The 26,381-nt window shown below is 41.8% G+C and overlaps 1 protein-coding gene across 1 annotated transcript in view; it reads right to left on the bottom strand.

The window, feature by feature from the left end:
• The window catches only part of TASOR2 (transcription activation suppressor family member 2), a 67,020-nt gene continuing 40,639 nt past the window's right edge, over nt 1–26,381 (bottom strand). The window contains 11 exon segments of the mRNA XM_082852947.1: nt 1–1,206; nt 1,634–1,815; nt 3,868–3,973; nt 4,907–5,060; nt 5,824–5,949; nt 9,290–13,102; nt 16,270–16,699; nt 17,030–17,903; nt 21,696–21,938; nt 24,871–25,158; nt 25,473–26,177. Of these exon segments, the coding sequence (XP_082709073.1) occupies nt 1,088–1,206; nt 1,634–1,815; nt 3,868–3,973; nt 4,907–5,060; nt 5,824–5,949; nt 9,290–13,102; nt 16,270–16,699; nt 17,030–17,903; nt 21,696–21,938; nt 24,871–25,158; nt 25,473–26,177 (7,040 nt within the window). The 3' untranslated portion in view covers nt 1–1,087.

Genomic DNA, 26,381 nt, shown 5'->3' with positions numbered 1-26,381 from the left:
TAAAATGAAACAAATTAGGTACAAAAACCTTTGTTCCAAATAGATACTATGTATCTTACCAATGTTTTTGCTTGGTTTTGAGTTTTAAAGATTGTTGTAGAAATTATTTCTAATATAAATAAATGATTATTTCTTCCTCAGAGGATTGATTTTTGTAGTACGCTGTTTACAAAAACTGAGTAAGTGAAAATGACAGTTTATAAATTTGTACCATTTAGGAAAAAAATGTTTATGTAGTGTAGCATGAATAACAGCAGATAGAGCCATTGAAGATGTTAGTTTTTACACAGGTGGTAAAACCTTTAAAACAGACTACAACATGCATTACATGTGCATTTCTGACCTTAACGTGCAAAAACAAAGCTACTGGTTAAAATAGACTTATTTTTGCTACAATTGAGTACACTTGTGAAATTCTTATTTTTATCATTAATTTCAATGAATAGCTTTGAAGCTATTCTGCTTAAAATGAGAATAATTTAAAACAATAATATTGAACACTGTAACCCAAAACTAATGGAAAACTACAGTGCTGCTGTGAACAAAGCCAGACAACAAAGTCAGACATTCTGGCAATGTGTAGAACATGAAGAAAAATGTTCCCCCAAGTTGTAGAACACTGAGATACACAGAACAGTCTTCTCATATAAATCAAAGGTTTTCAAAGAAAAGGGAAAATACTCATTTGTTGTTGGCATCACCGATGTCTAGGTAAGGTGCAGTTAAATCACCTGAATACAAAATTGATAATTCCGTCTTTAAAATAAAATAACCAAGAACTATTCCATAAATAGGATGCTACCTACAGGGGAAAATGTCTATGCATGTAGGCTACATTGTCTTCCGTCCTGGCAGCAGATGGACTGCAGGTGAAAACACTCATAGAATGGAGGTTAGTTATTTCATTAGTGATACTTGAGAAAGTCCCATTTATGCCAAACTAGCAGCACCCCTAAATAAACAAAACTTTAAATTTACAGCATGACGTATAACGTACAAAAGTTTTTGAGCAACTGGTTTCCCGCAGACACAGATGTCAGCATCTGCTGTCAGTTCCAGCTCACGTGGGAGAGAGTCACAAGTGTTCTTACCAGTAGCTACTCCTGAACGGAGCTGCTACTTTCTGTATATTTTCAATAAAGTCATTTACATCTGTAACAAGGATGCCACTGTTTTCAAAGACATCTCTGGAGACAACAGGCTTTTCTGTAAAAAGAAAAATAACCTTTTTTGGTGAAAAAAATTCATTAATACTTTTTAAAAGTAGCAAAATCCCTTTTATTGAAAAAAAAAGTCATACACGTGAAGGAAAAAGCGAGCCTGTTTCAAGTGAGGAATGAGGTTGGAGCTCTGGGAGCAGCCGCCTCCATGGGCGGTGGTGGGAGGGAGGGACCTGAAGCCACTGATGGGCACTTTTTTAAAAGCTTAGATGGTTACACTTAACAGATCTAGTACAGGATTTTTTTTTTCTTCTATTAACAGGACAAAACCCACAATACCTGCTGCCCCAGCCTCGTGTGCGTTTATTCCTGGCCGCCAATGACTCCACTTGGATGGAAGGACGTTTCTAAAGAGTGGACCTACTGGGCGTTAACTGGTTGATGAAAATTAGAACTTAAGGCTATGAATTTACCTGTAAGGAAGACGGCAAACCTCGCGTGGACACGCTGAATTTGCAGGTTTAGCAGACATTTCAGGTGCTCAGCTTTTGTTGATAATCGGGAGTCACACTGGTGATAATGAAGCAGCTCAAAGATATTTGCACTCTGATACGATTTCAATATTAAGTTCTTTTTATATGCAATTGAATCCACTCTGAAAAATACACAAAAATGTTAAATTTAGATAAGTCTAAGTTTGTGAAAGATTTTCTGTATCTTAATTTTCAGTTGCTTTATTCCTAGACTTTTTCTGGCCTTCACTATACTTAGTCAAACTCCTTTTCCCTTCTTTGTTCTTCTGTACGACACACTTGGCTTCCCAGATGTCACCGTCCTGTCGAATTCCCTCAAAACATTCCGAGTGTACTTACTCCTCGTCCCGTCAGGAAGGACAGCACATGGCCATCGAACACTGCTTCCAGCCATGTGGCTGGCAAGCCTCCCACTCATTCCCAGCGGGCCCCTTCCTGCATCCTGTCTCATACAGCAGTGCTTCCCGTGCTTTGGCTCTCCAGAACCACTCTACTTCTTTTTGGTTAGATAGTCACCAACTTCATTAAGATCATCTAACAGCTAGAATTTTCTCACCTCACTTTAAATCTTGTTTCTACCTTTTATTCTTCCTTTTAGAGGAAAGTGTTCCATCCTGCAGCCCCTCCAGTACTCACACCCTCGCTCCTGCTTGCTGGAGAAAACCCAAAGCCTGCGTATTCCCATAGCTCTAGTCACACCATGAACTGCATCACGATGAATTTCCTTCCAGGTTTTATCCTTCATGTGTGTAAATTTATATGCCTGGCATCATACTGTACATAGTTTATCACTGTGAATAGAAATTTTTTATATGCTTCTAGTTACTATTTTATGCTATGTGTGGCATTATTTTGCATATTTAAAAAATTATGTATCTATTTAGTCCCGTATCTGCCTAGAGATGAATTAGAGGATGGTTTTGTAGCTACTGATAACCACGCATGGTTTTTGTTCTGTTTTGTTTTAGTTTTGGACAAATTCTCCCCGCCTCCAAGGGCAAAAGGATATGATAAGTTTTCTGAAAAGTTCTCACTATTCGAGACTGGCCTGATGTGAAGAGATTCCAGTGACATAAGTGTCTCTGTTTACGCAAAGTCCTATGCATGCTGAATTAATTTACACTGACCGATCTTAACAGGTGTGCTCTGCCACCTCAGCTTTCATCTGCTTCTGTACTTACTCCTGAAGTTGAACCTTCCCTCTGAAGTGCTGTGTTAACTAAGCCCTGTGAGGGCCCCTTGGAGCCCTTCCTCCCTGACAGTCTCAGCTCTCGGTTCCGCTCCCTCTTTTCCTCCTGTACAAGTTCCTCTCCTAAGTGCAAGCCTTTCCCCAACTGCTATTCTCGGCCATCTTTCGAGATCCCGTGCACATCCACGATTTCAGTTGTCTTCCTCCGGAGAAAGCAGTGCGGTCAAACAGAAGGTAACTGTCAGGTTGGAGACGAACATTCCGGGTCAAAGCCCAGCTTCCTGACTTCCTCCTTGTCTGCCTGGGTCAGGTCTGGCATCCTCTGTGCCTCAACTTCCACATCATTAAAGTGGGTTTGTACTGTCTACTTCCTATGTGTGAACTTATTAGGACAGTCCTGTGACAGATGACCTGTCCCATCTATAGATTCCCCCAGTCCACCTCTGCATTCCCACACTCCTTTTCCCGTCTCATTACAACCTGCAGGCCCATCTTTGATACGGAAGGGCCTCCCGCAGGCCCCAAGTCTCTTCATTTAAGGGAGTCTGCCTGTTTCTAGTCTATTATTTAAGAGTTAAATTAAGGCTACATGCTGGTCTCAATTTTTCTGTCCTTATAACTGGAGCAACCTAATTTATGAATAAATGTACAAAAACCCATAGGTGAATTTGTTTTTTTTACATTTTAGGATTCCTGTGTGTGTCTGACTTGGTCACTGTTGGTCTGGAGAAGGCAACTCAGACCCTGGATTATGGTCACAACACAGCTTTCTGCACTGAAAGCCTTGCTATAAAAACAAAACCCGAAAAACAGTCCACAGACCTAAACACTGCCTTCAGTGACATAGACGATTTATGTTCTTACAAAGTGACCTTGTGGCAACACGTGGATGACACTGGTCCAGAGCTCAGGGAGCCTTTCTGGGTGAACCCAGGTGTCTCCACCCTCTCCCACACCCAGGCCTCAAATTCCATAAAGGTCTCACCTCACATCTTCTTTTAGCTTTTTAGTTTCCCTGTAGTGAAGCAACCACTTCCATCTTCCATTTTCATTTAGTTTCTCCAGGATTCTGATAATTTCCTTCAGTTGTACTACAGAATGAACAAGTTTGACAAGACAAGATGTATTTTAGGATTTTTGGCTTGTCTAGTCAAAGCCCAGGGATGATGATTTGTGAGAATAAGGCCCCATGTTTGAGTGTTGACCATCACTGCCACTCCTGTAGCTGGGCAGGAAGGATGCTGTGCCACACTTTAACCCGTGGTCCCTCAACCCAGCCCCACCTTCTCACACTAGCAGGAGAGAAGAGCACTGCAGTCATTAGCAGTTAAAAGCTCTGAGTGTATATAAATCTGTGGATGGAACGAAAGTGGGGTCCTGTTGCAACAGAGATAAGATAGGTCTAGGCTTCTAAATACAGAATCTACAAATATTTTCAACTCCACTTTCTATGCAACATTCATGCTTGTTAAGGTACGTCCTCCTCCTCTTCAATGGAGAAGTGGTATCCATATTTACTTCTAATGTGCTATCAGAGCTGGGCAGGTTTTGATTGTACATAAAGTGTCTGCCCTGTGCTCTAACATTCTTTGACGTCAAATTCATTGCCCCGAGAGAAACTATTTATATATGAGTGTTTAAGCAGATAACTGAGGAGACTTCCAGTAGCCTTTTTTAGATTTCCATGATACCGACAAAACGGTAGGGGTGATGGCAACAGAAATGGAGGAAAGAGGGCTGATTCTAAACCAATATGTAGCTGATTTGATTTGGCAAAGGGAAGAATTGAATATAACAAACTCTCAAATGTGTATGAGTAGTTTAGCCACATTACTGAGAGGTTTTAATACAAAAGAGGTCAAGAGCAAAGTGCTTATTTAGCACAGCATATGACAGAAATTAAGCCCTCAACAGACGGTGACATATTGAGTTAATGCTGATTTCTTTTTGATGAAATAATATTTGAATCACTGGGCAAGGAGAAATTGATTTGACTAGATATGAAAGGAAAATGAGAGACAAACCTAATGTTAAAGTTTCTAGTATTCTGTCATCTGACACCACAAAGCCTCCTGTCTGGAACAGCTCTTGGTAGGTGTAACTGAGGACGTCTTCAGGGCTGTCGATTCCAGCAAAGATGACACTGGGAAGGTGCTTCAGCTTCAGCAGAGAAGGAATCTGAAACATAAAAAGGTACCCCGGTGAAGACAGGTTCATTGGGTCACTTTTGTCATTTCTATCCAAGGGTGTCCAAACTCAGGAACAGCTGGAAATATCTTTAACCTTGATGACTGACTGGTAATTCTGTCAGTTAATAAGGAATTTTAACTCCATCAGCAATGCTGCAAACTCATTAAGATTGGTTACAAAGTGGTCTCTCAACTCCAAAGGTGGAAGACGGAATGAGGGGAGAACACCTGAGGTTTGGGACCTGTAATCAGGCAGGTGGCAAGCTCACCACCACCCTAGTCTCCCGCTTCACGTGGCGTCCATGCTGTGGGTTCAGTTCCTGCCTCCTGACGCAGGACCGTAAGCCCAGGCTGAGCCTCGATGTCAGAGCTTTTTGGGAGAAGCAATTACTTTTATTTAACTGATAGGTAAATATGGTAACAAAGAGTTAAAATTTTCAAAAGTCCTTTTAAAGCAAGATTTATTACTGTTAGACATCAACAAATGTAGATTTATATTTCAGGTGAGAAAATTTTACCAGTCTCTCTTCATCGAAGTTCTCCCTTAGTTACTATGAAAATGTTCTTAACTCTGAGACATAATTTGCCTTATAAATACCTTGGTAAATTACAACGTTAGTATCAGTAGTACAAATGGTATTGTGCTTTAACTTCTTCCCTAAATAAAAAGGCAGTGATGAGCCTGATAATTATAGAATAACATAAAATGCCCAGAATACATTTCTCCGTAAGAAAGTTACTTCCAAACCTACCTGATGCAAATGTGATGATATATCTTCATTTCTGATGATGACTATGAGCATATCCTTCTCCCTGTAAAATGCTTGACAGAAATGCTGAGGTTCAATTTCTGTGTAGCCTCCTTTCCTTAGAATATGCTGAAAGATTTACAAATAGACATGATTTAAAAAAGGATACTTGCACAGAACTACTTTTACAGTTTACTAAAAATATCAAAGACTACATCCTGTTTACTAAATTACATTCTAATAAGGCAACATAAATGGCAGTTTATCTTATTACTAGATGTCAGCTTTCACATATAAAATGACTCCTGGGTATCACTGACAACTGGATTTAGAAGTTTATTTCAAAGGCAAAGCACTTTATAATGAATCTTTCATGTTCATAAAGTATCAAAGGTGGATTCTTCTGAAACCTCAGACTAATATACATACATGAACCTCACCCTATTCAAAGGAGTTACCTTGGGAAGGCAGATATTTACTTTAAAAATGCCATCTCCAGTCAAAATGTTTCTACGACTTTTGACAATACTTATGATGCCTATGCATTACTTTGAGTATCGATAACAAGGACGGATTCTGGAAGCTGGCAGTGGCTTGGACCCAGGCTTTGAAGAGTGGCGGGAGCCGGGTGTTACACTGTGCCTGGTTATGGGGCGCGGCTGTGTTCCACAGAGCAGTTCTGCAATAAGCCTCATTGGGAGGATAAGTTCGTGTAGTTAAAGAAGTTCCTTAACCTTGTCCTCCTTTGTGATTTTGACATTGTTTCTCTGAAGGATTCTGGAGGTTTACCAAAAACACGGACCATCACTTGTTATTTCCTTTCTAAAAAAAGGTGTTACTTTGGTCAGTCTCCCCGCCAGATCTCAAGACAACTCAAATTCTGACTTCAAGTTTTCACTCAAAATGTATGGCAATGCTAACACAACATAGTGAATCAACTATACTCCAATAAAAATTTAAAAATAAAATGAGAAAAGTATGGTGATGTATTTTCAAAGACATTCCTACAGACAAGATATCTTTTAACAAAGAGCTCCTTAAAATATCTAAATATAAATCCTTATAAATCCTCACCTATTTTACTAATGAACGATTTGAATTAATACATTTTCTGATAGGTTCAACATTTTCATCAGCTCCTGTGGAATTCTGGGCCATCCTGTCACACCCTGAATCACCTTATGAGTAAACAGGACCTGATACCCCATCACTGGTGAATGCTCCAGGACAGACGGATTCTCCACCATAGCTTTCTGAGCTTTTTAAAAACACTTTGCTCTTGATCACACTTTATTCTCAAATGTACTTTATACTATGTCCACTTTCTCACTTGAAGTTGTTTTAAAGGTGCAAACAATTTGTTATTTTCTGTTGTAAATAGTGGCCACGTGATAAAATATTACCATGAAATGATACAGTCACTACCGAAACAAGCATGTTATCTAGAAGTACCATGAAATGATACAGTCACTACCGAAACAAGCGTGTTATCTAGAAGTACCATGAAATGATATAGTCACTACCGAAACAAGCGTGTTATCTAGAAGTACCATGAAATGATACAGTCACTACCGAAACAAGCATGTTATCTAGAAGTACCATGAAATGATACAGTCACTACCGAAACAAGCGTGTTATCTAGAAGTACCATGAAATGATACAGTCACTACCGAAACAAGCGTGTTATCTAGAAGTGTTACTTCGATAAACATCACTGTGACTGCTCCCGTATGAAAACCAGCGTCACCTGTGCTCTGTAAAAGACATGAGAACTAAGATAGTGCATTGTTGCTTTTCAGATGGAAGCAAAAAGAAATCAAGTATTTTGCTCAATGTGGTAAAACAAGGACATGGCCATGGTGCTAACTCAGTCGATCCCTGACTTATTTCAGCGCAGGTCAGGGTGTGGTGTATCTACTCAGCCAGAGAAAATCAACTTTAATTCAAGGTTAAAATAAATAATTTCCAGGTTACTTTTGGAGGCTAATCACCTTCCAAAGACTGAAGGCCACTTAATGCTTTATTTTTTCAACTAAAATCTTACCCAAATGGCACAGAAATTGCAACAAAGACAATGGGGAGGGGGGCGGGTGGAGGGCAGACCAGATATGGCAGCCATTTGTGAAGAATGTTGGACAACAAAAGGATCCTTGATTCCACAAATTTGGAAAAAACTAAAAATCATATTAAATGATACAAAACAGGAGCCATCAGCCGCCTCACAGGAGAACGTACTGCTGACTCGGGCGACACGGGGAAGCCTCGCGTTGAGGCCGGTTGCCTCGCTTTTCTAATCCACTCTCCGTGCTGTGGTGGAGGGACCACTCTGTCAAGTGCAAACGTGCTGCTCCTCATCTTTCAGAAACATTTCTCGGTGCCCTGCAGGTACCTCAGGAGAGCCCAAGTGCCCCCGCGTGACGTCCATGTGGCCCTTTTACCCCTGACGGTGATCGCCGTACCCCCGACCGCCCCCCACCCTTCAGGAAGCCTCCTCAGGCCCCGTGCTTCCCCCCGGGGCAGCGCTGAGCCTCGGCCCGCAGGTGCCTGATGACTGCGACGTCCACACTGACCGATGCGGGGCAGGACCTGCCAGGAGGCGCAAGGCGCGGTCTGGGGCCTTTCGCTCCTCCGCAGCGGCCCTGGCATCTACACGCCGTGCACCCGTCATGGCGACCGTCACGCTCGTCACTCAGCCCAGACGTTGCAAACATCTGCAGGCACTCTGTGCTCCTCAGCAGCTTGGCGCTGGCAGGGGTCTCCTGGGACACGTCATCCCGGGGCAGCCACCCCGACTTAACCCAAGACTTAGCACGAGGGCAGACACGCGTGGACCTGAAACAAATCTCATCGGGCATCGGGACCCGAACTCTTACTGGTCTACCCGTCCACACTTGGTGAGAGGCCGGCGTCCTCTCCTGAAGGATAACGTCCCTGGGCCCCTGACCAGGTCTGCCACCCTCAGAATGACATCTTCGCACCTGCCCCGCCACACCTGCCACAGCTGCACAGTTATCTTTACCATGTTTCTCACGTCCCGTTAGACCGTGAGGATCAGGAGAGGCAACGTTCCCCTCACCTGCGCACGCGGGGCTCCAACACGCACACCTGAGAAGGACCCTGGATCCCCCTCACTCTCCACACTAATGGAGGTACACAGGTAAGTTTTTTTTTAAAGCTGAATCTTACCTTTGGCCTGTGTGTACAATTGAATATGCCTCCACTGGTACTGTTTTACGAAAAGAACTCACTGCACTAATCCTGGGTAATCATACAAATCTTCAAATATAGTACAAACGGCAGATCCCTGTGGCCAAACCTTTAGTCTGCAGGGAAAGACTGAGCTGAGAAGCTGAAACACCACTTCATATCAATGGCTTCTTTCTGAAGCTGAGAATCCTGTTATTACTTACAAAAAATGTAGACAGCAATCAAAATAATATAAACTGTTAAGAAAAATCTGGCACTTTACCTTTGTTCTTACAAAGAATGACTTGTCCTCTGTCTCCACGAGGTGGAAGAGAAAGGTCCTGGTACAAGCCTCCTTCACAACCCTCTCCAGTTTGACGTGCAGACTGGTGCACAGGTCTGCAACCATGTCATCGTAGGAGGCTGACCGAGGGATAGAGGGACACAGCTCTCGGGGTTTGGCTTCTCCAGAAGCAGCATGTGGCTCTTTCTCCTGGAAGATGACCGGGTGGCTGTTCATCACCTTGTTGAATTCGGCGTATTCGTTGAGAATGAGGGAAATGTCATTCCGGGACTCTTTCAATGTACTGTTATATTTCAGTTTGTTGAGGTGGTATGAAACAGTCGAATTTCGTTCAGAGTTTGGGAGATGATTTCTATCGTGTCCACACCTCTCCTTCCAGGAGGAGGAGGAACGGCCCACACAGCTGGGTGTCTGCCTTCTCGCCTGCTGACCCTGGTGTCTGAGGTCTGAGTGCACGACTGTCACCATGAGGGGACTCCTGCTACGGGAGGAAGGAGGCAGCCCTGGGGCCTCGGGCACTTTTGTCGCAGGGAAAGCCCCCATGGCGCCCTGGAGAGGGGGCTCCTTAGGAAAGAAGGCGGTGGAAGGGGCGGAACATGGAGCAACTCCCGTCTTCACAATTTGTTTTAGTTTATGTGCAAAACGCAGATACTCCAGATCTAAAGTGTTCTGGGTGAGGTCGTCTGCCACCTGCCAAGTGTCTGTCCAGGAGCTGAGCAAGCCGCCCTTGGCCGTGATGCCGGGGTGCCTGCACAGGCTATGCAGGGTTCTCGTAGTGTCTCTCAGGTCTTTAGTGACAGTGAAGTTAGCGTAGGTCCTGGGGATCCCACGGAGATCTCGGATTTGGACGTAAGAGGGCACACACTTATCTTCCTTCTTTAATCCCATGGGCCAGCTTCTGGGAGGAATGCCCGTCTCCAGCCCTGGAACCTGGCTCGAGTAGCCCCAGTCATCATAATCACTGTTGTTTAGGTTCAGGAAAGAGTCAAAACCATCTTTGGAAGTACGTTGTTTTTTCTCGCTGTGACTATATCGCAAAGTACAGGACTCTTCCGTATCTAATCTGGGGTTTCCACACTCACCAAAAGAGTCTTGATCCGAGTCTCCAGAAAGTGGTTCATAATGGATGTCAGAGTTCACACTGACATCCAGGCCTCCACCTCGGGTCACAGAGCCCCACTCAGCCCTCAGCCCCTCATCAGCACTCTTATCTTCCACCTGCTCTTCAAACACCCCACAAACAAGAGGGGCACAAGATTTGGGAACAAAGGAAGAAGGCTCTGTATCGATAGTTTCACCGGTTGCTGCTGTATTCTGGTAAGAATCAGCATGTAAACAGACGGGGAAAAGCCCACCATTCAGCAGAGCTCTTGCTGCACACGGTGACTCATCTTGCAGCATGTGGGCCGGTTTGTGTCTGTCTTCTGAAGAGGTGGTGTGCAGCTGAGAGCCGACACCTCCTAGATCTATAGCTGTTTCACATAACTCAGCTCCAGTTTCATTATTCTTCAGCAGACTGGCCATTCTGACGATCATCTCCTGTGTTTCAAACTCCATCTCTGCATCGCTGGGTCCTGCCCTGTGGGTTAGGGTGGCCCCTCCCGAGAAGAGGGTGGGCTTGGGGAGCTCCAGGTACCCGCGGGCCTGCACAGCCTCAGCTCCAGCAACTGGGTCAAGGCACAAGGACTTAACCAGGATGTAACAGAGTTCGTTTGTTTTCACATCACTGCTCGAGTCATTTTCCTTAAGGCTCTTAGAGCTGGTCTGCTGTTTTAATGACACATTCACACCACTTGGTGTGGTTGTAGAAACAAACGTGTCAGCAAAAGACTTATTTTCAAGGATCTTCTGAGGGCTAAACGGAGGCTCACTGGTATCCACGACAAGATGACTTAGGTGGGGATTTCTGTTCTCTACACTCATTGGCTGCAGTGGATTTCTTGACGTTACCAGGTTTTCTAGAGAATCTCTGCATGTGGCAGCTGAGGCAGGCTGGTTTAACTCTGCATCATGGTGCGGCACCTTTTCTGAGAAAGAGTAACCCTCACCACACTCACTTGGGACAGTTTCCTCAGTGACTTCACCAGGAAGGGTTAAAAATCTATCTTTTCTTCCTGGGTGATTTTTTAGTATTAGAGGCATTTCAGCAGAAAGCTGCATTTGCTGTATCTGAGTTAAGTTATCTTGTCCCACTGGATGGGTGGGACCAACAAAAGAATTTTCTTTTTCTGTTATGGCCAAATCTACTGTTTCAACCTGGGAGGATCTGTCAGTTTTCTTACAGTGTGCATCACAGAGTTTAAAACTACTTGGAGATACAGCCCAAGCTGGTTGTGCTTCTTCACCTGGTACCTGGCAGTCAGGGCTAGAAGCTGGTGACACTTCTTCAATTAAAGAACTGAAGGAGAAGTCTGAACCAGCATGAACTTCCTCTGCAACCTCAAGGGCACAGGTTTCTTTTGAAAGTATGAAAGCCACTGTCTGTAAGTTATCACCTTTTCTCTCACTTTCTCGTGGTTTCATTGACGTGTGATCAGCAGAGTTCACATCAGGCACCTCTTCAGGCTCAATTATTTCTTCCACTGTCTCCTGAAGCTCTAAGCAGGGTAACGTGGCCTCCTGCTGCTGCTCCATTTCACCAGCGGATGCTTCTTCCCAGGGACTTGTGGGCGGTGATATGGTGAGAGTGAGGTCAAGGTCAGAATCCTCCTCTGATAACTCGAGGCTGACTTCCTCTCTAGTCACAGATAGGCTGGTTTGTTTGGTAAATGCAGAATTAAATGTTTCAAAACTCATATTTTCACTGTTTAGACCACTCTTGTCATTCTTTAGTTCTGAAGAGCCATCCGAAGCATTCCTCATTGATGGGATGCAGTCAAGTGAATCCTTTTCTTCCAAGGGGTCAGAGGCCGACGATGAGACTACTTCTTCAAGCTGGGACGACTCTACAGTCTCTTCCGAAGAGATGCTAAAGAGACTCTGAGCTGACAGAAAACATTCTTGAGAGAGCTTCATTTCTTCTCTGGGTAACAAATAACTAGAACTTTTAACTAGTGATAATGCCTCTGTTACAAGGGAATTATCAGACGGCGATGGTGAGCCTGCAACAGCCTGTCCTTTCTGTAATGAACACATTTCTTTAGCAAGTATCTCTCTACTCACTGAGGAGGCACAAAGGTACTTAGCGCCTTGTCCTGACATTGCCAGAGAGGGAACGTCCCTAAGACCCTGTGTCTGTGCCTTTTCAAATGCGGACACAGGATGTCTAAGGCTTGTAGCAGGTGATACTTGTTTAATCAACTCCACATTAAAGGTTGTAGGTTTATCAGCTCTGTTTACAACTTCTGTCTGTATTGGTGCATAGGCATTTTTTTCAAAAGTGAATGTAACTGGTTCCAGATTAATCACTACATACTCCGTATCATCCTCCCCTTCCAACGATGACTGACATTCTTTGTTTATAGAGCTGCTGTGCTGGATAAGGCCCTGCAAAGCACCTGTTTTTGTTTGCATTTTTGCATGAAAAACATCAACTTTGCTTTCAAGGGTGCTGTACACAGACTTTTGAAAAATCATTGACGGATTGCTGATCCCATCGTAAGTCCTGGCGAATGTGGACTGTGTGACGGTATCATTATAAGAAGTCACCTGTGTGCCATCAAGTGGCTCAAAAGTTTTATCTTCAGCAGGAATAGAAGATCCATTAGTTTGGGTGCTTCCAATGCTAGAAAGCACCAGATTAGAGGTCTCTAGTTTATCTGATGACTCTTGTTCGGCTTTCCCCCCAATTATCTGAAACGATAAAAGCAAAAGAAATAAATTAATTAAAAAAATCAAGAGCCAAATAGATCTTTTTTTCAAGCATTTACATATGTGAAGAACAGAACAGACAAAGATCAATTTTAGTTTGCTCTGTTCTTTTGAATCTTCATAGGGTAGAGATCAAGCAAATCCCTCTCTTCTTAGATAGGCTTAAAATACCCCCCAAATAGGAATTTGTTTTATCTAAATACACACACACGAGAACTCCAAAACTTTCTTAGTTGCACAGCCTTTTTTTTTTTTAATGGACTTTTGGGAAGAAAAGTGGCTAGACCACTGGCAGTTTAAAGACTTGAAAATGCAGACTGTTTGCTAAATAGCATCACTTAATTCAGAAATGCAGCAGTAGAGGAAAAAGTGCTCAATTAATTTAAATTATTTTTAGTAAGATTAAAAGATAATCTTTAAAGCAAAGAATAACTTATTTTAAACACCAGCTTTCAATTAGACTATAAATGCACTGTCATCTGGAATGTTCCCATGAGGAAACACTAATTATTATCTCTTGTACTCAGAATACACTGATAAGCAGCTTTCCCAAGGTATCAATCTCTATCCTGTTAAATGAAGGTCCCTTACCCCTTAGCTGTCTTCTTAGCTTATAAGCGGACATAATCTCTCTCTCATTTTAATACCTCCCTATTCAACAAAGCAGTAGAAAACACAGTGCAGCTTGCATTAATAAACTAAACTAAAAGGACTGATTTAAACAGTACCAGAAAGGATTTAGGATAAACAGTAACAGAAATACCTCTGGACAATTTTGATAACCTCATAAAAAGGCTGTTTCTTTTCTTCTTTTTTTTAAAGGCTGTAGAATGGTCTTGTTCAGAATATGGTAAAGTGGATTGATCATACAGTTGACCTACACCTGTAGTTCTGGAACACTACGGTCACAGATTTCCTGCCATATTTTGAAGCAGTCGTGTTGTAAGTCAGGACCTGTGTTTCAAATCTCTTGTTAAAAACATTTCTGCCTTAGTCAAAGAAAGACACTGACCTGAGTAATTGGCAGGGAGGAGCTGAGACTTGGTTTTAAGAGGACACGACTGGCCAGATACAAAGCATAGAAAACTCTTGATGGTACACTCATTCTGAGAACAGTTCTATGACCCTCCCAATCATACTGTGGCTGATAATGTTGGGCCATAGTCGTGAATCTCACCATGCCTGTGCTCTTAGTGAAATGAAAACTTTGATAATCCTAGTTTGCCCTAGAATAGGGAGTGGTACAGGATGTGTGTGCACCTTTAAAGTATGGGTACAGTATTCAAGAAGATGACGGAAACATATTTCTAAGTATATGCTATAGAAAGTGTTAGGAATCGTTAATTTTAACATTCTACTTTCTACTTAATACTCTTTCATGTTTGCAAGAAAATCATTCCTAATTGGACATTACTAAAGTACCACAACCAAAAATACTTTATAAGAAACTAGTGTGTGTATAAATATATATGTAATAATAAAATCTGCCTGACTAAACATAAATACTTTCTTATTCTAAGGTAGTGATTTTATGTATCTCTTTGAGAATAAGATGAAATTTATGAACGCCATCCTCAGAAAAAAAACGCATACACACGTGACATATATTTTATGTGTACACATATAAACACACACATATGTGCATATATATACATAAATACATCCACAGAATTAGACATTGAGAAACAGCTAGAGTGTCCAGATCTGAGTCTTGGCCGGACAATTTACTATGTGCCTCCAGGCCATTCTGTACTTCTCCATCCTCAGTCTTCTCACCTATAAGATGGGTGGCACGGTCCTTACCTCACCCGGCTGTGTGAGAATTAACTGAGCTAATGCGAGTGAAGGGCTCAGACCAGTCTCTGGCCCACAGCGTTCCACCAGTCTTCATTCTGATGAAGATGAGCATCTGCAGACACTCACAGACCCTCTGAGGCTCACCCCTGGACCTGCAAATCCCCACGGAAGCCCAGGTACAGAAACTCAATGTTAACACAGGCACTGAAGGTGCCCAAACCCATGTAAAATTATTCTGTAATAAATCTGCTCTGAAAGCTTAAAAAGGCAGGTATTTTGTCAATCCATTTACTTAGAATCTTGATACAACTTTTTAATTTGCTCCAATTAAAATTCGATTATCAGGCTTCCCTGGTGGCGCAGTGGTTAAGAGCCTGCCTGCCGATGCAGGGGATACGGGTTCGTGCCCCAGTACGGGAAGATCCCACATGCCGCGGAGCAGCTGGGCCCGTGAGCCGTGGCCGCTGAACCTGCGCGTCTGGAGCCTGTGCTTCGCAAAGGAAGAGGCCACAACAGTGAGAGGCCCGTGTACCGCAAAAAAAAAAAAAAAAAAAAAAAAAAAATTCGATTATCTGTCCTATCAGTTGAGAACAGTGAAATGAAACAAAGTGTATTTTCCATATTTACAAACAGTTATCTGCAGACCTATGAGAGGTCTGGCATTTTATTTACTGTCTCAGGATTTGTTGTTTCGCGGTACACGGGCCTGTCACTGTTGTGGCCTCTCCCGTTGCGGAGCACAGACTCCGGACGCGCAGGCTCAGCGGCCACGGCTCACGGGCCCAGCCGCTCCGCGGCATGTGGGATCTTCCCAGACCAGGGCACGAACCCGTGTCCCCTGCATCGGCAGGCGGACTCTCAACCACTGCGCCACCAGGGAAGCCCTCAGGATTTGTTTTTAAAAATACTTTTTAATATATTCAATTTTAGTTTCCTTTAAGGTTTATCAAAGATTTTTTATATTTATTATTACTGCATTTGATCCATAAACACTATTATAGGTAAACAGAATAAGTATTATTCACCTCTTTTAAAAAGTAATAAGCTCAGAGAACAAGTAATTTGCCCCAAATCATACAACCAGAAAGTTACATAATTATGGTTGGCTCCCAGATCATCTGAGGCCTACGATTTTTTTCCTACTTTTGTTTCTTCAATCAGGATGGTAGATAAGCTCCACCTGCAGACAATCCAGACTTTGTAAACTAAGTTTCTGGCATTCTAATCCTTTACATAGCTAGAGAATCCACTTTCCTAAAGAAACCAATTCCTTGTTATGAATGTGATTTTACGTACAAAAAAAATTTCTTCAAAAATAATGCCAGCATTTACAGTATTCAGCTTTTACCTACCTCATTATTACAAGAATAGATGAAATTCTGGCTTTCCGGGGTCTCTGGATGACCTGCTGTTGCAAACATTTCTTTCTGTTCATTCTGCACCCAAAGCTCCAAGCCTCTCACAGGCGGTGGTTTCATGAAAGGAAGCAGGGGGTCAGTGTCTGGGAAGGACACTTTGGCAGTAGGACCTCTGGGAGCCTCATTAGTCTCCAACAGAGGGTCTACGGAGCACCTTTCTACACCGGAGGACTCCTCAATTTCACTGAATTCAAACGATTCTAACGTGCTATTTATGCACACGTATTTTGCTGGGTTGCTGTGTTCTACTACTTTTCGGGATGATTGTATGCCTTTGTTTTGATTGCTGTAAAACAGAGCTACCCACATATGAAGTAAAAGCCTCACTTCTTCCATGTTATCTGGTAAATCAGTATTCCAAGGCCTGAGATTTTAAAGAAAGAAGAAACCAAAATCATTGAAAATGACTATTTTAGTTGATTATCTTATCATAAGTAAGTGCCTTAATTATTAACCTTAGTTTTTGTGTTCATTTTTATTTTAAAAATTACATGACCATGAAACAATGAGTAAAATAAAAATGAAGTTGATGTAACAAATAATTACAGTGAATCTGCCTGGTATTATTCCCAAGTTACTGGATTTTACACACTTCCTTCTCCCTCCCCAGAGTTTAGCACAAGTATCCCTTCTCGCTACATTTATCTCAACAGAAAAGTTCATCCATTTGCATCTCAGCGTCACTCCTACTCACCCGTGTAGTGCTCTGATTACAGTCTTCTCCAGGGGGTTGTTGGTATACTTGCTGTCTAAGCTGAACACGTAATCTGCTTCCCATATGAAAGTGACCTTAAAGGAGCCGTCACAGCTGAATACGGTACGAGAGCGGCAGAAGTCCTTCAGGCTGGAGGGCAGCACCCTGCTCCTGCGCCTGAGCGCTGGGGCCTCGGAAAGCTGCTGCAGTGGGGAGGTGACCTGCTGATGCCGAAATGGCATCACTTTCCCCACTGGGGTTCCCGCTTCAGGGCCTTTTGTGCCATTCTTGGCAAACGCAGGGCCTGGGGCCCCTCTCTGCTGTAGATGCTTCTTTGAATGTTCTGCAAGGAGCAGGGCATAGGAATGCTCCACAGCAACAAAAGAGCTTTGGCTTGCGTCGGAACTTTCTAGGGTTTCCTCAGGCAGTGCCAACTGGGCTTCTGCAGGGGCCTGAATGCCAGCAACCAAGCTTTCTTCCTCCTGGCTGACCGTGGGGTCTGATGTCAGATTACTCTTATCAGAGGAGGGCTTGGATAACGGTCCACCTTTTTGACTTTTAACTCCTCTATGATATTCGTGGTCTGATGTACCGCGCAAAGAATGTTCTTTAGAAAGCAAAATATCGTTTTGTGGCAATTCAGAGGAGCAGGGCAAGTTTCTGGGCTCAGAGGATGGTGTGGTAGAGGTAGCAGCGCTTAATGCAAGATCAGCCAACATATTTAGGGCCTGGGAGTCACAGTTGACAATGGAGTTTTCAGGTGGGTCTTCTGGAGCCACTGTGATATTTTCTGGTTGAGCTGTACTTATGCTAATAACATCTTCTTGACCATCTGAAATTTCTGATTGAAGCTGTGAAGAAGTTTCTCCTTTGGCTTCAGCATAAAAGAAAAAAAGACACATGACACTTGATTTCCATAGAATTAATTCTTTGTCATATTACTATGGTTCAGTGAAAATCAACAGTTAAGTCAACATATTCAAGAAAAACCTCTTGATATGTTGCATAAATTGTATGTTAAATTTTTATTACCAGAGTGAGGTCTTGTCCAACTTCCTGATGTATTATAATGTATTTACCAGAGGAACAAGTCTTAAGGAATGTGCATATTAATTTAAAAAGAAATCACCCTTCAAAACTGCATGTACTCAGGCTCCCCTGGTGGCACAGTGGTTAAGAGTCTGCCTGCCGATGCAGGGGATACGGGTTCGTGCCCTGGTACGGGAAGATCCCACATGCCGCGGAGCGGCTGGGCCCGTGAGCCGTGGCCACTGAACCTGCACGTCTGGAGCCTGTGCTCCGCAACGGAAGAGGCCACAACAGTGAGAGGCCCGCGTACCGCAAAAAAAAAAAAAAAAAAAAAAAAAAACCTGCATGTACTGATCTACACACAAGGCATACTGCTCAGCTAAAGAAATATACAAAGAGAAAAAAACAAAAACAAGAAAAGAAAACAAGACTCCTGCCCTCAGAGAGCTTACAATCTAGTGAGAATCTAAGAATTTCTAAGTTTAAAGTGTATATTATAGAAGGTTAATGTACTTTCTTAGAAATCATTTCCCTTGGCAAGTTATTAGAGAAATCACCTAAGTTCAAAATAGAGATGATTTTTAACCATATTGATGTTTAATTATAATACGTTATGATACAAATAAAAAATGAGAAAAGTAAGAATATTCAGAATTGCCAATTAATTTCAAGTTTTAAAACTTCAGTTTCTGCATTAAAAACATTTCCTCTCTATTCTATCTGCAAAAAAGCAAATCTCCTCATCTACTGATAATTCTTCTTACAGCAGGTACTCAAATCTACCCACTGGCATTCAGTCAGAAAACTAACATTCTCAGGTGGTTTACTTGCCTTCTCAGGACTTTGATTCAGCCTTTTAAAATGTGGTTATCATGAAGGACAAAGTTCTCAACAATACTGGGCAGTGAGTCCCTGTAGCAGGTGGCTGGATGGACAGAAAAGCCAACTGTGCTCCTCTTTATAATTAGCAGTAGCAGGTCTGAAATAAATTACTGACCTGTCTGCAAAGCCCAATGACAGTACATTTACAGAGAAAACTCTGGCCTATGAGGTCATCAAACAGAATGACAAGAGTGTGTGTATGGTGAGGAGGGTAAAATTAATCAACCACGGCCCAGTTTTTATTTAAAATATCAGAGCCCAACGGGGTGAGGTACGAGAAAGTGGCCCAAAGAGGGCTGTCTCGTGAACCCTCCGGGTGTACTGGAAACACATTCATTTTAGGATCTGATGTGTTTACTGACACTAAGTTCATTCTATCCTTAAACACTATGGTTCTTACACTGAGTATCACTATGAGGAAGGTCGAATATAGAGAACACTGTATTGAGTCAAGAAAAAGGGTTCATTTTAATATGTGTCATTTCAGGTAAATCATTTAATAACTGACTTGTTAGAAGTTTTCAATTAATTAAAAATACAATACTGATAATCTATCTCTTTTAAGAAATATAGATAAAATGATGCCAAATAAATTATAAAAAATTAAAGAGTTCAGTAAATAAAAACCATATTGAAAACTTTAAAAAGGACAGAAAACCATTAGTTTCAGCAACAAAATGATTGAGCCTTCTTAAACTCTGATATTTCAAGTAAAAGAAATGAAGTGGATTAGCATGGGTGATTAAGAAATAAAAGAAAAATTAACACATTATTTAAAAGGTGGTAATCTTAAAATTTTAACTTGGAATGTGGCTGCACTATATATACAGACACTTGCAATACAAATCGGCCTCTTTCTGAATACCCATTCTGGAAACTTTTCATTTTCTGGGCTCACTTTTCTGCCAATGCCCAGTTGCACACCTCCTCCCGCTAATCGATTAGCCTACAAGTATACAGAAGCCAATTCAGCACAAGGAATTCTAATGACAAGGCTGGGAATACAATGCATTATGTATGTATCTATACTCATCCTGTTTACAGACTAATTGGAAAGACAGGACCAAGACACACCAGATGATTGGAAAATAGTATGAATTAACTCTTTAATGTTCTCAAAAACCCAAAAAAGAAACGAAAAAAAAAAAGGAGAAATGAGTGCAGATCAGAGCATCAGGAAATGGCTCCGTGTGGACTTAGCTGAGCAGAGGGGACTGCACAGGGGTGACAACAGGCGTGGTTCGTGTGGGTGGCACCATGTGCCTGGCAGGGAAGGCACGCATTGGGAAACAGCAGGAGAGAAATGTGGACCCGTGGGTAAGACCACCTCGTAACTGCCTGGGGAGACAAGCAGAGAGTCTGTGTTGGGTATGACTCTCTACAGGTTGTACGGTGATATGACTGAGGAGCTTTCAGAAAAATCTTCAGCCATAAACAACATTAACGAAACTGAGGAAAGGGACTTCCCTGTGGTCCAGTGGTTAAGACTCTGCGCTTCCAATGCAGGCAGTGTGGGTTCGATCCCTGGTCAGGGAACCGATATCCCACATGCTGCAAGGCGTGGCCGAAAAATTTTTTTTTAAAAATGAGGAAAGAAAAAACCAAGCTCATCCATAATACCATCACCCCAACAAAACAAGAGTTTCTTTCCCTGAATTCCACTAAATTTGAGGCTTTTAAAAAACTTAAAGGTAGATGAGAGAAAGTAGAATCACGAGATTAGACAGAAAACTGATGGAAATACAGAGATATGAGGAAATGAAGGTTTTTCTAAACAAAAAACACCACCACACATACAACACAGTAGGACTCAATACCGAAGATACTGTAAAATGTATAGATTTTGCAGCTTGGTGGAGCTGCACTCTACTCAGAGAGAGGGGTGCGAAGAGGGACATGGAGCTGGGAGAAAAGTGAGGTCCGCGGTGATGAGGGAACGTGCCAGCAACGAGGAGGTTCCAGCAGGTGGAACACGGAACTAGCAGTCAGCTGCTGGCTCACAGAAGGAGACTTGGTTATTCACTTCCGCACAAGTAGAAGTAGAAAAGTAAAACTGCTTTTAAAATTAATTTAATGCCTTTTAAAACCAAATACAGGGAGGGGCTTCCCTGGTGGCGTAGTGGTTGAGAGTCTGCCTGCCGATGCAGGGGGCACGGGTTCGTGCCCCGGTCCGGGAAGATCCCACATGCCGCGGAGCGGCTGGGCCCGTGAGCCATGGCCGCTGAGCCTGTGCGTCCGGAGCCTGTGCTCCGCAACGGGAGAGGCCACAGCAGTGAGAGGCCCGCGTACCGAAAAAAAAAAAAACAAACCAAAAAAAACAAGAAAAAATACAAATGAAATACAGGATTCGGGATTACTGACTGCTTTGAACCATGTCTTTACAGTTCCCTCTGGACAAACTTATAATATCCTTTTTATAACTGATTATGGTCCAGAAAAATACTGCCAGATGCTACTTGCTTGTGAATTTAGTCATTAAAAAAGGCCATTTATACTTTAACTCTGCTAAACAGTTCACGTTCAGGCTTTCTGCAGAATGAAAAGTAGGGTCTATTTAGTGAAGGTATGAATCTTTGCACTTTCTAATTTATTCACAATGGGAAACCAAGTTACTTGTCCTGTCAGTGTCTGAACTAAAGAAGACCATAAGAACGTGACAGATTTCAACTGATCTTACACTGTTTCAATATGCTATTTTATAATCTCGATTAGTCTGTATTACGGTGCTGAAATTTACAGGAAGAGGACTTCTTACCAGGTTGTGGCTGCTTTCTGATTCTGGGATTCTGATTGCCTTTTACTGTATTTTCCCTCTGTTTTTGTGGAGATTTCTTCACAGGTGGCTCAGCCCTTGGAACAGTTTTGACTGGAGATGTCTCTTGTTTCCTTGCCCTTTTAGCATTCGTTGACCCTGGAACATCTTCAGAAATAGGAGCTTCTTGGTTTTTCCAATCCAATTTGGTTGTCTGTACAAACTGTGCAGTCAGCACTTCAGCACCTTATGCAGAAAAGACACCGTTTTTTAAGGGGTAGGGGGCTCACATATTTATCAGCATAGCTTTCCTTTGATTTGTTTTGGGGGGGAAACTTTAATAATGGGGAACAAAATATAAAATTTGGGGTATTTCATTAAAAGATTTTTGAACTTGCTATAAGTGTTGGTCTGTATCCCTAATTAGGATTAGGAGAAAAATATCCGAGTAATAACTTTATAAAAACAAGGCATGACTTAATTTTTTAAAAAGATTCCATAATCTTTGCTGACTGATGTGGCAGGTAAGGCTGAACATGCTAGTTCACAGCACAGGGTGACGGATAATTCAATTTACACAAAAGCGACACAGCTCCCATAAAGCCATATGGTTAAAACCATGATCACAATGTAGAGAAGAACTGTAGGTTCACAAAGAGCCATCTTACATATTTTCCTTCACTACACCTAAATATCAAAGCTTTAACACTGCCTGAAAAATCATCTCTTAAGACAGAGGAAGGTACATTGAAGAAAGTCCTCTTCTGATTTAACTTCCTATAAATCTATTATAATTGCTCATTTCTCTTACAAAATGCTCAGCTTTACTTCTCACAGGGAAGGAAGGAAAGAACTAAAGGTGGAGGCACATGAGGAGAAAAAACTATTAACAACCTGCTTGTATCACACGCAGAAAGTGTTTCAATCCTTTAAGAGTTAAAAAAAAAATGTTAATAAATGTTCCCCGTGAAAACGTTTTCCCCATTGACTATATAAAATAATCACACATGTGAATGCTTGCAAATATTTTAAAATCACATTATATGGAAAATACTATTTCTAATTGATTGAGAACAGAAAACATATTAAACAGTTTCAGAATGTGATGGTTATTAGTGAAATGTAGAAAAGAGACCAATTTCATTTTATTCTTTTGAAGGTTAGAAAAACAAATGGTTTTTTAAAAAAGCTTTTAGACTCTCTTAATGTTGTACATTTCCCTGGGTCTAATTATTTTCTTCCCTACTAAACTATTAAAGGCAATAAAGCAGCAGTTTTATTTGTTTTTAGAGTAAGACTTCTGATTTTATACCGGTTACAATTTCTAAAATTTTTAGCATTAAAAAAGGCAAAATATAAGTCAAGCAGGAAAACTGTTAAGACTAAATTAAGAAGAGAAAGAAAATAAGATGAGATGATCAAGACTAGGGGAAGCGTAACATCTGCATGGGCAGGAGGGGAACATCTCTCACAACCTAGGTCCTGCGAGGAAAAGGAGAAACACAAAACAGGTGATCCTGCAGGGACTGCCCTGCTTATTTGCATCACTCAATGACATGTTTCTCAAACTGCATGCAATAATCCATGGGTGTATTATAAAATAAACTTAATGGGCTGCAACCAGAATTCTTTATTAAATGAAACAGAAGATATCAGATTGTATTACACATAGTTAGGGTAAATGCTCCCTGAAATTTCTATTTCAGTAATGTATGAATTTGTGTGTACTGGACTACAATATACAACGTATTTCTTTTCTTTTTTTTTTTTTTGAGCTTTTGTGGTATTATATTTAGTCATCTTGGCTGGTTTAATCACATCGTTGTTGTTGTTCATTTTTTGGCCACACTGTGTGGCATGTTGTGTCTTAGTTCCCTGACCAGGGATCAAACCCATGCCCTGTGCACTGGAAGTGTGGAGTTGTAACCACTGTACTGCCAGGGACATCCCTAAAACATATTTCTTATAGTGGATGAAATTAGCACACTTGAGAAACAGTGACAACATATATGTTGAACTATAGGTAATTTATTTAATACCTTTAACATGGTTCATATAGAGAGAAACCCAATATGGTTGGCCTGGAATTTGTGAGGAAATGTAGAGTGTGAGTCGCTGCTTCATACTGCCGTTCTTTCTACCACCCTCCTAAACACACATACACACACAATTTCTCAAACTATAATTGGCCAGAAATAACTACTTGTTAAACCACAGGGTAAAATCTTAATTATCTAGGATCCTGGGGATCCACACACCTCCGATGTTTCTTCTTTAGGCACCAGAATTTTTAAATTCAAAATACTATAGATAGGGTTGGCAAATTTTTTCTGTGAAGGGCCAGACCTCAGTCACAGCCGCCCACCTGTGCCAGCGCAGTGAAGTACAGAGACAACAGGTAATGCCTGAAGGGCCCTTTGGCCCAAGTCTGCTCACCTCTTCTCTAAGGGGTCATAGAGCATAAGTTCCCTAGTTTTAAACAAAATACACCACACGTACTCTGAGATGACTCTCAGCCAAAATTGTGTTATTTGTTGTGCTCTGTTCACTGAAGTGCATTTGACTAACATTAAATGGCTCTGGACGCTGATTCTCCCTCAGTTTTCAGGGGGCAACAAAACCACTTGAGGAACTGTTTCAATATATATGTCTCGAGGCCACTGGACCTTGTTTCAGAAGGTCTGTAGTAGGATCCAGACGACCACTTTTAAAACACACAAAGGATTAGAAATTCTGCCCCAGGATGCTCTAGTTCTGGGAGAGTCCAGGCACTTTCCCCCCTCTTTAAACATGTTCAGACTATCACTTATCAGTTTTTGCCATCTGTTCTTAGTGTGCCTGATTTTAGCAGATCCTCTTCTTCCACTCGAATTTGTCCAAGGACAGTTCAGAAACTGAATGACCTTATTTCTCAGACAGGTAAGTAAATAACTGAGTGATGATTTGAGCAGTTTTACAAGTGAAATACAAGCTTTTGGTGGGTGGGCTTTTGTCCTATTTCTTGATTTTCATGTTATCTAGATTAGTGCTTCTCCAACTTTAGCATGCACACAGATCACCTGGAGAGAGCTAACGGACACTGTCAAGCTACAGTCCAGGATGGTCACACAGGAACAGGGTTAACACACAACAGTTATTACTAATTGCTCATCTGAAAATCCATACAGACCATGCTTACCGTTTTCTCTTTTCCGAGGAAACTTGAGAGTTGTGGGAGAGTCTGGACGCTTGTTTGCTCCAGCAGGAGTTCTTCTGGGAAAGGGACGGCACAACTTCACCCTTTTACTCCGTACCACGGGCAGCGTGCCTGCTTTTCTCTTAGGCTGAACTCTCAGATTTGATGGTGGACTTAATGGGACCAGAGCTCCCTGCCTTGCTTTAAACATCTCTTCAGAATTCTTTTGTGTTTCTGTTTCTTTTCTTACTTCTGCCGCTGAGTCGTGAAATTCAGGATCTGGAGTCATAACTAAAGAAAATCCAGCATCACAAATTCCATCTGAAATACCTTATTTCTTAGACAGGTAAGTAAACAACTGAGTGATGATTTGAGCAGTTTTACAAGTGAAATACAAGCTTTTGGTGGGTGGGCTTTTGTCCTATTTCTTGATTTTCATGTTATCTAGATTAGTGCTTCTCCAACTTTAGCATGCACACAGATCACCTGGAGAGAGCTAACGGACACTGTCAAGCTACAGTCCAGGATGGTCACACAGGAACAGGGTTAACACACAACAGTTATTACTAATTGCTCATCTGAAAATCCATACAGACCATGCTTACCGTTTTCTCTTTTCTGAGGAAACTTGAGAGTTGTGGGAGAGTCTGGACGCTTGTTTGCTCCAGCAGGAGTTCTTCTGGGAAAGGGACGGCACAACTTCACCCTTTTACTCTGTACCACGGGCAGCGTGCCTGCTTTTCTCTTAGGCTGAACTCTCAGATTTGATGGTGGACTTAATGGGACCAGAGCTCCCTGCCTTGCTTTAAACATCTCTTCAGAATTCTTTTGTGTTTCTGTTTCTTTTCTTACTTCTGCCTCTGAGTCGTGAAATTCAGCATCTGGAGTCATAACTAAAGAAAATCCAGCATCACAAATTCCATCTGAAATACACGGAGACTGAGGACACTCTGCCAGTAAGTCTAGTGCAGTAGATACTTCCAAAATGTACCCATTAGGATTTGAAAAATAAGATCTCAACTGAGTTAAAGACCGTAAAGGGCACTTTTCAGCTGGAGGAGTCACGTCAAAACCACTGGACACTTTGCCAAAGAATGCAGTCTCTTTAATTCCATCCTGAGAAGCAGCAGTCAGTGAAGGACTTTTGTCCACCTTGTACAGTTCTTGGAGATTATGCTTTACTAATGTGTTTAGACAGATTCCTTTTTCAGAAAATGATTTCTTTGCTTCCAGCAGGGCACAATTAAGGGCAGGTAAAATAGGTACCACCTTCAATGAGATGTCATCTTCAACTTTCAAGTCTTTCAGCCCTAAAATATATACACATGTATTAAAAACCCAAAGTTCTTTTTTTTCCAAAAACATGCAGGAAAAAACGCTTTAGGTTACAAAATTACAAGATGGTTAAATATGATACAGTGTTTCAAATGGTAATCTAAATAGCAATTAATAGAAGACTTATGGATGCACTTAATGAACATATATTATCTCCATATATATGAAAACACGCACAC

Source organism: Leucopleurus acutus, assembly GCF_964270905.1.
Source record: "Leucopleurus acutus genome assembly, chromosome: 1".
Classification (NCBI taxonomy): Eukaryota; Metazoa; Chordata; class Mammalia; order Artiodactyla; family Delphinidae; genus Leucopleurus; species Leucopleurus acutus.
This window is presented reverse-complemented; position numbering and strand designations above follow the sequence as displayed.